General features: G+C 47.7%; 2 protein-coding genes across 4 annotated transcripts; one reads left to right on the forward strand and one right to left on the reverse strand.

Annotated features, from left to right (window-relative positions):
• Positions 1–372: 372 nt before the first annotated feature.
• LOC6615597 (G2/mitotic-specific cyclin-B) lies at positions 373–3,758 on the reverse strand. Of its 3 annotated transcripts, none has more exons than XM_032715742.1 (5): positions 3,460–3,758; positions 2,775–2,920; positions 2,503–2,711; positions 1,508–2,406; positions 373–1,445 (listed from the first exon to the last, which is right to left on the reverse strand). In XM_032715742.1, the coding sequence occupies exons 1-5, from the start codon at positions 3,493–3,495 to the stop codon at positions 1,149–1,151; spliced, it is 1,587 nt and encodes a 528-aa protein (XP_032571633.1). In that variant the 5' UTR covers positions 3,496–3,758; the 3' UTR covers positions 373–1,148. The 3 variants fall into 3 exon arrangements, with proteins under 3 accessions (XP_032571633.1, XP_002039971.1, XP_032571634.1); XM_002039935.2 differs by having other exon boundaries at positions 1,508–2,412; XM_032715743.1 differs by lacking the exon at positions 3,460–3,758 and adding an exon at positions 3,096–3,339 and having other exon boundaries at positions 1,508–2,412.
• Positions 3,759–4,710: 952 nt separating this feature from the next.
• On the forward strand, positions 4,711–12,855 carry LOC6615598 (A disintegrin and metalloproteinase with thrombospondin motifs 16). The gene is made up of 10 exons (XM_032716244.1): positions 4,711–5,772; positions 8,236–8,314; positions 8,905–9,048; positions 9,148–9,383; positions 9,583–10,421; positions 10,478–10,606; positions 10,662–10,911; positions 10,972–11,767; positions 11,821–12,504; positions 12,562–12,855. The coding sequence occupies exons 1-10, from the start codon at positions 5,590–5,592 to the stop codon at positions 12,636–12,638; spliced, it is 3,417 nt and encodes a 1,138-aa protein (XP_032572135.1). The 5' UTR covers positions 4,711–5,589; the 3' UTR covers positions 12,639–12,855.
• Positions 12,856–13,188: the final 333 nt, after the last annotated feature.

Genomic DNA, 13,188 nt, shown 5'->3' on the forward strand with positions numbered 1-13,188 from the left:
GATGGTACCAAAAAAGGAGAGAGAAGCGTGAAAAAGGGAAGAAGGAAAGGGAGAAGCGGAAGAGAAGTAACTGACCTGCGATCGAGAAGGTGACCTTCCCCAGGGTCGCCGCCTATACATACGTTTGTATGTATGTACATAGGTGCAGCATGTACAGAGGTATATCACTGTACAAATATTGTGTATTCAGGATTGATAAGAATGAAGGACAAAAGGACCCTGGTCCTTGGAAAAAGGGTCTGCGTTCATTTCAGGCCGTCTGGTTTTTTCAGGGGTGTGGAATATTTCTCACACTCATCAGCTGTCGGAAAGATTTCAAAACTAATGAAGTCACATGGCGGCACATTGCATGCAAGGTAAACACGAATATTGTTTATAAAATTACACAAAACTTTATTTTCTATGTATTGTTCAGAGACATTTTTGGGAAACATCAGTTAGTTAAAACGTTTTTAATCGTTGCTTAGTGGTAAGTAAACAATATAACTAGCATAGGTTGTTTTTGTATGAATGTGCGAATTGCATGATATAAATTACAAATAGTCTAGGTCTCTTTTTATGCGATTTGTGGGAAAATTTTGCACAAGTTTTTGGATTTATTCATTCCCATCGAAACTAAAATCTAACGACAAATACAATTAGTGGTAGGGGTAGGTAGGGGATGAAATGATTTCACGGGTACAATTATAAAATATAATTCTTGGAGAGACAACGCCGATGTGTTCGGCCAGCAAATGAACTCGTTGCCCACTCTCTCTCGGTGTCCACCGCTCCGCCGCTCGCTCCCACTGAGATGGTGACCCAGCGGAAGGAGCTGGCGGGCTCCAGTTTAGTTCGGTTCCTAGTCTTACCGGAGGAACTCACTTCCAGCGGCCGGCTCGCGAGCAACTTGTGCTCCGGGGGCAAAGATGCCGGAGCCAGCTCTTGGCAGTGTCCGAAAACTGCTCAAGGGACTCCAGCAGATTACGATATCTGGGGGATGGGTGATGCAGGTAAAGATAGTTGGCAATGCGACTACTACGGTAACTATACGCATTTTTTAACGAACACGAAACGAACAGAAAATGAAATACGCTACAAATTTAAAAATGAAAACAAATTAAACTAAGCTAGGTAAGTCAGGGTCTTCCAGTCCGCCTTGGACCGCACTATTTCCTCTGGCTCTGGCCCACAATAGAGTCCATCAGCGCACCGGTCAGCTCCGTTCTCAGCGCGATCTTCTGGAACTTGCTGCCCTGGTACTTGTTGTAGATGGCCTTCAGTTTGGCCTGGGAAGCGTCCCGGGCCAGTTTCGCGATCAGCCGGGTAATCGGACGCAAGTGCGCGGCCGAGTACCGCGAGTAGAAGGTCAGAGTGGGCGTCCAGTGACGGTCGTTGAATCCTGTACCGGCCCGGTAGTTTCCGTTGAGCAAGTGCAGCGACAGGAACAGTGAGGCAGCTGCAATCTAAACGCGCCGAAAAATGTTACAGATACCTATACTAAATAAAATAGTGTATTGAAACCCACCTCCGATGGCCTGTAAGTGGCCATTTCGTAGTCCACGGAAGCTAGCTCAATGAAGTACTTGGACATCGTATGGTGCTCGTCCTCGGCGCCAGCAGCCTTCGAGTAGCGTCGAAGGAAGTGAATCGGCAGTGGACGCGACAGATTACAGTCGATGGCCTTGAAGATCTGCAGTTCCATCTGTCGGATCTGCCGGGCAGTGTAGGTGTCGTCCGTGATGAAGACGAAATCCCCGATTGCCGGCGGGAACAGCTCCTCGTACTTGGTTGCTATGAAGAGGGCTGTCACTCCCACCAATTGCAAGTACGTGCGTTTGGTGTCCTTGACCACCTGCAGGTAGCGATCAATGATAGCCACCGCCAGCTGGAAGGTCTCTGCAGCCAGATGGAACTGCAGGTGGACTTCGTTGATCCAATCGATCAGCACGGCTCGCATCTTGTGGGACACCTCCTTCTGCCCGGCCAGGTGATCCTTGTGAATGGGCTGGTCCTGCTCCACCTGATACAAGTAGTCGTAGATATCGTTTACATATTCGGAGACCAGTACCAGGTTCTCCTTGTCATTGGCATCGATATCCTCGATTCCAGCCAAGCGCTTGCTGGAAAGGGACATGGTGGTGGGCATCGTGGATGTGGTCGTAGTGACCGCACTGTTGCCCCTAATAAGGGGCATCCTGGTCGCATCTTTTTTCACTTCCAGTGCGTCCTTCTTGGTTTCTGGCAGTTCCTTCTTGGTCTCTGCCTCTTTGCGGGAAACAGCTACTGGTTCCCGTCGAATTCCTGAAACTCCCATCACGGGTTTGGCCAAAGCGGCACGCAGTTTGGTCAGCGACTTCTTCGACAGATTGCTGTCCTCGCGCTTTAAGGTGGGCTCGTTCACGTTCTCGGAAGAACTGGACTTAACTGTAACTTTGGGGATTCAAGATATTTGGTCAGTACGATGCAACCATTTAAAATGTGGAAATGGTAGATGATTAAACCGATCGCTCTTTAGCTTACCTTTAGTAGGTTCTACAGTGGTCTTGGTCGGAACGCGATTGCGCACCGAATTCGAGCGCAAAAACGCCGCCACGCCCCCCTCGTTGACCTTGGGCGGAACGGCGCCATTGCCATTGCCATTGGTGCTGCCCAGTGGCTGTTTCTTCCAGTGGCTATCCACCCGAGCCTTGGCATTGCGCAGGGCGTCTGTGAGCTTGAGATCCTTGGAGCTGCTCGGTGGAGTAACCACATGTGATTGCGAATGGAATACTTGAAGTGGCTCAAACACTTACTCTTTCTGTGCCGCATCCTTCGCTGCGATGGGACGACTTATGCCGCGATTCTGCAAATCGCCCAAGGCCGCGCGTTTTGTTGTTGCCTCCATGGAAGGAACCGTCAATTTCTTCAATTGCACTTGCTTGAAGTTCTCCGAAGCGTTCTATAGAATATGGTTTAATTAGTTGTAGATAAAAAATGGAAAAGTGCAACAAATATAGTTGAAAGCATATCTCCACTTTGCACCCTATTCTTTAACATATTTAATTATTGAGCACTGATTTTACTTATTTTAAATTGTTAAACCAAGATCAGTTTGACATGATCATGAAATGCACCTTTTCAAGGGCGGCCATTTTGGGAAAAACACCGCAAGACTGATCCTCGATTTATCTCCACTGTGATTTGGTGCGAAAGAAAGGTGTGGAGAGTACTAATTAACGGCGCAAGTACCGCCGGTAGAAAATTGCGCCAAAATGTGAGCAAGTCAACTGCAACAACGACATGAGTGCCCATGACAAACGGCACTCTTTCACCCCTCCCTTCCCCCTCTCTTCATACTATCGCAGCGTCCTCTTTGCCCCTCTGTACTTGCCCACGCTGCAATGGCGTCTCGCTGATGACGAGCCCGCTAGTTTGTGACTTTACCATGACCTTTTCGCGGATGCCACGGTAATCTTAATGTTCTAGGGATCAACTCACCTCATCGCTACGCATTTTCAGTGTTGTGCCCACCATTTTGATTGCTTCTTTTCTATCTGTACAAACACAATTAACACGAAGAACGGCAGACGCTTGGCTATCACTTGTTTGGTTGACTTTTGATCGCGTTTCTGTGACCGAACGCTTGTTTAGCTGTTGAATTTGTTGTCCGAATGTATGATTACTAATAGTTTATAATTTACAAGTCGAGTGCGGGATTGTCAATTCTCCGAAAACCTGATCGAGTTTTTGCGCACGAAGCGAGCCCAAGCTGCCGTTTGAATTTGAAAATGGGAATGGGGATGGAAGTAAACTCGATGATAAGTGCCGATGAGTTTGACGATATCGATTTCTGGACTTAGTTCCCTTTTAAGCCGCAGTGGCGCTCGAGAATAATCGATTTATTAGAGCAGAGCATGCAAAATAGAGATGCGAGACGTGCGATAATTTTCAATAGTTTTAGTGTGACCAGTGCATGTACGTCTCTTATCGAGACAGGGCTGAAACAGTGCTGCCCATAATTTACAAATTTAAATTTAAAATTAGACCAAAAAAGAAAACGTTACAGTTTGAAATTTCTGATAGATATTCAAGCTCTTTGAGCCCAATCCATTTTATACATATTTTAAAAATGAAAACTTCTTGGATTAAATTTAATAGTTTGTTAAGGTTCCCCATTTTTAATAAAGCCATCCCGTTGACTGCCAGTCGTCACTCGGTTGCACCATCCATTGATTGCATCAATTAAAAGTTGATCACTTCAATTGGCTGTGTTCGGTTTGTTTTTGTGCCCCCCTGATTTGCATTCGCTGATTTAAGATTTCCTGCTGCCACAGGCCGCAGAACATCGAAACTCCGCGGCGGAAATGCAGCATAATTCTTGCCACTCCGCAGCCTTTTTTGCTGATGATCAGTGTCAAGTTTTCGTCTGCTCCATCATTTTCAAGCACTTGACCACAAAACAATCGCCATCGCCTTAGAATTTTGCCTCTGTTTTTGTTTAGTACCCCAAACTCTCCTGTTTTTTTGTTTTGTGGCCCTTTGCTGCGTCTTAACGGTTGTCGCATTCTTCTTCTCTTCTTCCGGCGCTCTGGCTCATTAGCATATATTTATGAGTCTGTTTGCGCTCCAAATGTACTTTTGCGAACTCCAGCCGAAAAGCCGAACGAGAATGGAGCGCCGCCGACGATCGCGAGCTCGAGTTTTCCGTGATTTTCACATTTCATTCGCAAAAGTGACGCCGTCGCGAGTGGTTGCGCCTCGCTCTCCCCGTCTCTTTTTGCGCTTTTGTCGCCGTCTCTTTCATAGCTCCGAAAAAAGTCCTTCGATCGATCCAACGCGCATTGACCTCCAGTAAATCATTTCATTTTAAATGCCCCAAAGCGGTCAGATTTCGGCGTGATTTAGCGATTTTAGTTGAAATATACATATAAAGTGCTTTTCGGCTATGGACATAAAACCAGAAGATCGTTATGCTCCAGAGCCGATGATCTATATGCCGTGTGTGTTTGTTGCTGGCTGCTTAATTGTGCGCTGGCGTTTAAATAAAATCAAGTGCGTTTAAATGTGAAAACAAAAGACTGGCATTATATGTATATTGGCAATTCAGAACTGGAGCTGGAGCTGAAATAGCACTTTTCAAGCACCATTTGGTCTTATCTCGAGTGTCGATCCATAAGGAAGAACTTAGGCAACAAACTGAAGTACACAACCACTAAAATAAAACGAAACCCAAATAAGATAGAGTGCGAAAAAAAAGTGGCCCACAACAAATGACTCGTAATGCAATGCCTGGGCAATTAATTAGTGCATAAACATTTGAATTAACAGCCGTAAAAGTGGGAGCCCCGTACACGATCGCGCCTTCACTTGGCTCTCTCCCCTTTGAGAAATCGGGCTCTAAGTTTTCCACCCTCGATTTTCGCCGCTGGAAAATGTAACTCCGCTACCACTGAAAATTATGACGCAAAAAACCCGAAATCGGTGCGCAGCCTGAGGAATAATATATTTGCAATTTATGCAACAATCGTCGCGTGGTTGTTGCCACAACAAAGAGCGATTAGTGCACTCGGAGCATTACAATAGCCACCTGTGGAGTCCCAGAGAAGCCGTCATCATAAACGCATCGTTATGACTGTCGCAGCAATTGGATCTAATCGGCACCGTCGTTTGGCTTTAATTGTTTTGACCACCTTGTGGCTGCTAATCGGGGCCAGCCCGTCCGCATCCTCCCCATCCTCCTCCTCCACCAATCCAAAATCCGTCAGCATTGAGCTGCGTCGCAAGAGGAGCTTGCACTACAATGGCATTGAGGTGAGTCCCGATATCAATCAATGCTGCCTCATTGTCACCCGATGAATGGCACTTTGGCTTTGTAGCTGCACAGCGAACTGCAAAAGTAGAACATCTTTCATTGCTACTTAAGGCTTATCAACAAGGAATGCCTTTAAGTATTAGTCTTTAGTTTTTATGTTCTGAAGGTCAGGCTTGAATCATGTGACAATTGTATTTATGCTTAAAGTTTACGAACAAGATGAGTGAGGATATCAATCAAACTATTGCAGTGGCCTCAGAGTCGAATGATAAGCGATATACCTTCACACGATCACACTGAAGACTAAAGTGTTGTAAGAAACTCAAACATTTAAGTAAATGCTGTTAGATCAGCAAAAGTATGTTACTCCCTTTAAATATTTAATAAAAAACGTATACTCCATTTAAGCACCAATATTTTCCAAGTGTAAGTGCTCTTGAATGTCATACGATTAACCCATTTACAAACACAGGTGATCATCCATCTACGTATGCGTCAAGTGACCAATAAAGAGCATAAAAAATCGCCGTATAGACAGAACATGTGCGCGGCAAAAAAAAAAGCAAAAGCCAAAAACATAATGTCTGACTCAACTTGAGTTTGAAAAGCTAAGCAGAAATTGGTCGCCGAGTTCCGGGGGGAAAATGGGGAGCCTGGAGCGTGTACACAGTCGCATAGACAAGGCGTTGAATGACCTCTGCAGTATATCTTTGTTGGGATATATGTTTTGTTAATTCGAGAGCTTTAACCCAATAAAAATTATCCCTGGCCAACAAGGCGACAACTTGTCGAATTACATGTGTGTGTACACATACCTACTCGTTTTTCCCATTTCCCCCACTTTTCCCAGATTCTTCGCGGCTTTAATTTGAGCTGGCGTCGCAGAGTCTCTTTCGGTATTTTAGGAACTCATCACACGATTACAGGGAATTGCAAACAATCTTGCCACCAGCTGGCCGATGCAGCTGCCTCCAAATCGCGAACGATTCCCAGGCATTTTTCAGACTGGGAACAAGTTCGAGTGACAGACAGGCGGTTCTGGCTGCCAATTTTGGCCAAGTTATTGACCCTCTGAAGTCATACTTAAGAATCCATTCGCTTGGTTGCGCTCTTGATTACGTGATTTTCCCCCTTTTCATTTGTTTTGCTACATTCGCACTCCTTTCAGACTCTCAAATTGGCCAGAAGACAATTTTCTGTGATATAATTTCCACGTGTTGGTTTTCCACTTTTTGCCATTTTAGCCCTATTTTCCATGCATACATGTGTATGCTTTCCGCTCTTCACTCCTTTTTTTTTTTGCTATTCTGCCCACGGGTCACGCAAAATTTCATCACATAATCAGCTTGGCGGGCGATTACAGCGAGCATACTTGCATTTTCCGCTTTTCCCCCGATTTTGTCATCGCTTATTGTTGCTGTTTATTTGGGGCTTTTCCGGCAATCGCCGACTGATTTGCTCTTTCTGTGCTGTTGCCCTTGCAGCCAATTAGTGTCCATTTCATTGAACATTGTTTGCTTTTGCCTAAAGTTCAGCGGAAAGATTTTCGAAGAGTTAGGTAAGACCGGAGGTGGAAAGAGGGTATCTGTTAGTTGCAATACAATGAACTGTCCAAGCTCAGTGTAATTTATAATTCATAATTTTTAGCGGATTAGTGGAATGGTATCTACTTTCATACCAAATAATTATTATAGCCGGGTCCTAATTTAAGATACTATATAGGCCTATTTTAATCTATATGTGATCCATATTTGGGGAACCCGGAAATACATTGGGTGTATGATAATAGAATGTTAGAATGTAGAATCTTCAGTTTAAACTAAGTATAATCTGATACCCATGGGCGGTTAACGACCAGCCACGCCCCCTTTTGGCGCAGCATTACAATGTTGGTAATAAACATTCGCCACAGTGGCAATTTGTAACACCTTCTCCCACTGGAGGCGGAGTTTCGATCCGAAAAGCCGAAACGCTCTTCACGCTCCGTCGAATGCAACGCGCTTTTCCACAAGCCAAATAAAATAAAGCCGAATGAAAACTGTTACAACAAATTAAATTAAATAATCGTGAAAAGCAGGCGCACGCACCACAAAATATACGGCGATTGTATGCTAAATGGTATATATGTATGCTTCGGAATAAGACATACATTTCAACTGCTGCACTAACCTTTCCACCCGATGAGCTGGTGACCCCAACACAGCTGTTTGAGCTGTCTAATTGGGGTTTTCTTTTCGAGGTACAAATTTTCCATTGTGTGGAGTGAAAGTATTTCGGTTATGTTTTTTTGGGGGGACTTGAGAAAACCCTTCTCCGTGGGTACTCTCATCTGTTTTGGTCTGTTTAACGCTTTGCTGGCCATGTTACACTTTCCGCTTTGCATATCAAGCCCCATTCATTCGCATTCGCTGCTCTTTCTCTTTTTTCCCATGCCACCAATGCCACCGATGCCACCACTGCAGCTGGACGAGAACAACCTGGTGGGCCATCTGAGGGAGCACGAGCGCGCCCTGATCTTCGGATCACGATCTCCGGAAGAGGGTAAGTGTTGGCCCCGGGCACTGGATCGAAAAGATTCTTAACTCTGACCCATATGCCATGGACTTAAGATGGAGTAAGTAGAACGGGGGGCGGTGCACAGAAAAATCCATTACAGTTCTGTGAACAAATTCGTCCATTTTAGCTACACTGACTATAACTGGGACTTTCTTTTTTGTCCATTAACTAATATTTCAAGTAAATCATATCCATCTCATTCACCATCATCTGAAGTCGGTATTTTTTTTAAAAGGCGTTCTTCTTAGAATATTTATGACCTATACTTTTGATATGTCATGGGTGCATTTTCAATAACTTATAATTTGAGTCTTTTTTTCTGAGTGAGTGAAATATTTTAGCCATGACCTATAACTAACTGCAACATGTCATTAGGCCAGGAGCCCAAACATCAGCCACTGCAATCGATGAACGCTAAACTTGAACTGTTAACTGGCGGGCGGTGGAGGGGTAGTGGGCTAAGGTGCCGGGGAGGAGTGGGTTAAGGTGGGTGGGTCTTGGAAGGGGCGCGGAAATCCGCGCAGTTGTTGGCATTGATCCATGGCAGGCATTTATGTTGTTTGTTTACCTGGCAGCGCCCGAATTCAAACTCGTGCACTTGGCACAACAACGACCCGAGGAGCAGCAGCGGCTGGAGGAGGGGAAGCGGCCAGGTGAGGCGGAGCAGCATGGGGGCAATCCTCACCAGAGACGTCAGCGGCGCAGCTTGCCAGCGCAAGGTGAGTAAAACAGCCAAATCGAAATCCAGAGAGCACATCGTGCTGCTCCAGTTGCGGCCATTATGCGAACAGTTTAATTAATTCAAATTCATTCGCCAGATGGTAATGGGCCACTGCCGCCGGAGGAGAAGGAGCAGGAGGCTGGGGAAGATGTGGAGGCGCGGTTGCAGCTGCAGCAGTCGCCGCAGCTGATCGACGACGCCTTCATCTTCATCCGACGCACTGAGAATGGCACCCAGTTCGTGGAGCACTCGCCGCAGCTGCTCAAGCGCCTGGACAGATGCTTCTACCGGAGTCCAGCGGCTGCTCTCGATCTCTGCGAGCTCGGCAATGTGGTAAGCAAGTATAGAAGTAAAATTCACATTTGTAAGCCTATGGCTTTCATTTTAAATATTATGATTTTCTAAATCGATCTTGTTAAAATATTATCTAGTTGCTAATTGAACTCGGTGATCACCGCATTTAAACGCACTTCCATAAATATGTTTACTTTATCCCGGCCGGTTGTTAATTCTTCACGCCTCGATCTCGCAGCGCGGCGTGTTCCAGCAGAATGGCAGTGACCTGGTGATCCATCCGCTCCCCGCGCGCTTTGGCACCGGGACGCACGTGCTCTACCAAGCGAGGGTGGACAAGAACGGTGGCGACTACAGGGAGGCGTCGTCAAGGCGAACGGCGTCGCCGTTAGACAGCCAGCTGCAGTTCGAGCCCGATGCGGAGGAGTTCAACGAACCACGGCGGCGGTTGCGGGCCCAGAGTCAGTTACAGTCCCCGTTGAGATTGCGCTTCCAGCCACGACATCATCACCCACATCAGCACCATCATCAGCGAAGACGACGCTACATTGGAGATCCGCCGCGCTCCCGCTGGTCGGACATTCCAGAGGAGCTCTTCATTGAGACGGCCATCTTTGTGGACAGCGATCTCTATGCTCATATGCAGAAGAACTTCCCCACAAACACGGAGAGCAAGGTGGTCAGTTTCCTGCTGGCCATGATCAACGGTGTCCAGCTGCTATACCATCACCCCACTCTGGGTCGTCGCATCAATTTCGTGCTGAAGCGCCTAGAGATCTGGAAGTCCTGGGATCCACCGGGTCTGGTTCGGTCCAAGGATGTGGAGAACTACCTGAACAGCTTCTGCAAGTGGCAGGAGAAATTGAATCCCTTCTCCGACGCAGATCCCCTGCACTACGATCATGCCCTGGTGCTGACGGGGCTCGACCTCGTCACCTACGAGAAGGGCAAGGCCAATAGCCAGGTGGTGGGCATGGCGACGGTCAAGGGCATGTGCACCTCCATCTACTCCTGCACCATCAACGAGGCCAAGCACTTCGAAAGCGTCTTTGTGGTGGCCCACGAAATTGGACACAAGTAAGTAGATTAATATCTATCCTGTGAAATAATATTCTTCATCGTCCTTTATTTAGTTTGGGAATGCGACACGATGCCAAGGAGATTAGCTGCGATCCTACCATGCACATCATGTCCCCGAAGCTGGGCAGTGGCAAGGTCACCTGGTCCAAGTGCTCGCGAACCTATCTTGAGGATTTCCTAATGTAGGTGGCTTCACTAGTTTCACTTAACAATAGTTTAATGGAATATCTATTTTAGGGATCCCCAGGCGGAGTGCCTATTCGATCGAGACTCGTTCGCGGGTCCTTGGGATCACACGGCAGGTGGTCGTCTTCCGGGCGAACGCTTCAATGCCAATCAGCAGTGCATGTTGCGCTTTGGAAAGAACTTCATGCAGGCCAGCACCCAGAGCAAGATGGAAATCTGTAGGGATCTCCACTGTCGCCAGGATGGACTGCCCTGGACTTCGCATCCTGCGCTGGAGGGCACCGAATGCGGGCCCAACATGGTAAGTCTCTTGATATGCTTGGAACATTATCTCAGGTAACAGTGTATACTTAAACTTTAGTGGTGTCGAGGTGGAACCTGTGAGGCTCGTTCCTCCAAACAGGGTAGTTACTCAGCCCTCAAGTCCTGGCCTCCTGAACACGTTCCCGAGGCCACCCACGAGAAGATTATCCGACATGAGCCGAACCGGATTCCCCCGCTGCTGCACGACTACAATCCGATGGGTAATGAGCTTCCAGGATCGCCCTCGAATTGGGGCGAGTGGAGCGAGCCGAGTGCTTGCGAGTCCGGCTGCCTCTATGGGCAGTCACGCCGCCTCCTGGAGGGCAGCACAGGTCTCCGAACGTTAAACAGAAGCTGCCTGAACTTTCCGTCGCGTTGCATTGGCAGGGATCGGCGATTTGTGACCTGCAACACGCCGCAATGCCACAAGGTGCCCGTCCAGACGATCAACGACTTCGCCACCCAAGTGTGCATGCAGGCGAGGAAGTCGGATCCGGAACTCACCGGCGAGGGTCAGCAGCTGCCCAGCACTCTGGACGCGTCCTGCAAGATCTTCTGCCGCACCAGGACCAATGGCACCAAGTCCCGGCGCTGGACATTCCCGGATGGCACCACCTGCAAAGCGAAGCAACACAATCCAGAGGATATCACCTACTGCATTTCCGGTCGCTGTGAGCGATTCTCCTGCGATAATTCCACCTCCAACTTCTTCAAGATGGACAGCAGCTTCTGCGAGGCGAGATCAGTGCGCCCCACTAGGGATTCCTCAGATCAGGAGAGCAGACAGCAGACCACCAGCCACCGGTATGCAGAGCGCCAGGAGGGAAAACCACTGAAGAATCACTACGAGAATGGTAAACTATAGTTAAATAAACTTGAGTTATAGTAATGCTATTCGCTTCTACAGAGGTAGCTAAGCGACCTTCCAATGGCCAAGGCAACCACATCAATGCCCCAGCATCGCAGTACAAGAGGAGGAACTATCACAAGCCATATCCTCCAGAGATTCCGCGACCCCCACCGCCTGCCTCTGCATCACTGATCGCCCTTGATCGTAGCTCGTCCTCGGAATCGGAGTGGGTGGCCCACCCGGGTTGCCACTCCAACTGCATGACGGATTCGAAGGGCGTGCAGGGAGTCACCTCCCGGCTGACCGGTGTGGAGAGCATCCAACTGTGCTCCTATCGCATTCAGCCCTGCGAGCGTTTGCAGACGGCGGCGGAGTATGCGGAACAGACCTGCGCCAGGTATCGCCAGAAGGTGCGCGGCCTGTCCGGCCACGGGGCCCAGATCTCGGCCAGCATCGAAGAGCCGGACCGCAGCTGCCGCGTTGGATGCCAGGACGAGTTCATCAAGTACAGGTACTACCTGGTGAACGGCCGGAATGGACACTTCCCGCCAGGCACTCGCTGCTCGCCGGTGGGCAAACGATATTGCGTGTATGGCAGGTGCCTGGAATTCGGCGACGATGATCTGCCGCTGGACAAGACCCACATTAGCTTGGGTCAACTGAGGACGCGCCGAAAAAGGAGCTCGCACTCCAATGACTTGTTCAACGTAACGGAGATATTCAGTAAACCATCACATTCAGGTGGGTGTGCAAGTGTTAATACTTCTGCGCCATTTAACCCTTTTTCTTGTTGCACAGATATCTCCGCCGAAAACATCGAATTCACCCAACCCATTCACGTCTCCGCAGACGAACTGAGTAGCAAAAGCCGATAGCCCAATGGCTTACTGGCCACCATTCCCTTAGTCGATTAAGTTCTAAGCTAGCTTAAGTTGCAGGCTGCTCAAAGAAAACTGCCTGGAAAACACATTGATACAAGAGAGAACGCTATAGTCGATTTGCTCGACTATCAGATACCCGCTACTCAGCTAGTGGCCGTGCGAACGAGAAAGTTCTTTTTGGTATACTCGTATAATAAAATGAAAAATTGCAACATTATTGTTCAAAACTGTGTCAGTTTTGGGCGGCTCGTGGGGCGTGGCAACATGGGTCAACAAACGTCTATTTTTGCCAAATCTCAATCTTCTTTAAAAATTACATATGCTAAAATATATATGAAAAAATAAGATAAGATTTCAAACTCAGGCTGTTAGTAAAAATGCAATTAGAGCATTCCCGTCACAAAAGGGCTATTAAAGTGCAATGCAAAAAATATGAACAGATAATGGTGGTGAAATTGAAATCTAAAATTCGTTTGCGGGGAGCCGCCTTCACTTTTCAATATCGGCTACACTTGAGGCATTTTCCACCCCCACCAGCGATTTT

Source organism: Drosophila sechellia, chromosome 2R (genome assembly GCF_004382195.2).
Source record: "Drosophila sechellia strain sech25 chromosome 2R, ASM438219v1, whole genome shotgun sequence".
NCBI classification, from domain to species: domain Eukaryota; kingdom Metazoa; phylum Arthropoda; class Insecta; order Diptera; family Drosophilidae; genus Drosophila; species Drosophila sechellia.

Coding starts and splice junctions, on each gene's coding strand:
- LOC6615597 (XM_002039935.2), bottom strand. CDS start 3,495: ATGGTGGGCACAACACTGAAAATGCGTAGCGATGAG. Junction 2,921..3,459: donor TGAAAATGCGTAGCGATGAG/GTGAGTTGATCC, acceptor CATATTCTATAG/AACGCTTCGGAGAACTTCAA. Junction 1,446..1,507: donor CCACTTACAGGCCATCGGAG/GTGGGTTTCAAT, acceptor CGGCGCGTTTAG/ATTGCAGCTGCCTCACTGTT.
- LOC6615598 (XM_032716244.1), top strand. CDS start 5,590: ATGACTGTCGCAGCAATTGGATCTAATCGGCACCGTCGTTTGGCTTTA. Junction 10,912..10,971: donor CCGAATGCGGGCCCAACATG/GTAAGTCTCTTG, acceptor CTTAAACTTTAG/TGGTGTCGAGGTGGAACCTG. Junction 12,505..12,561: donor CAGTAAACCATCACATTCAG/GTGGGTGTGCAA, acceptor CTTGTTGCACAG/ATATCTCCGCCGAAAACATC.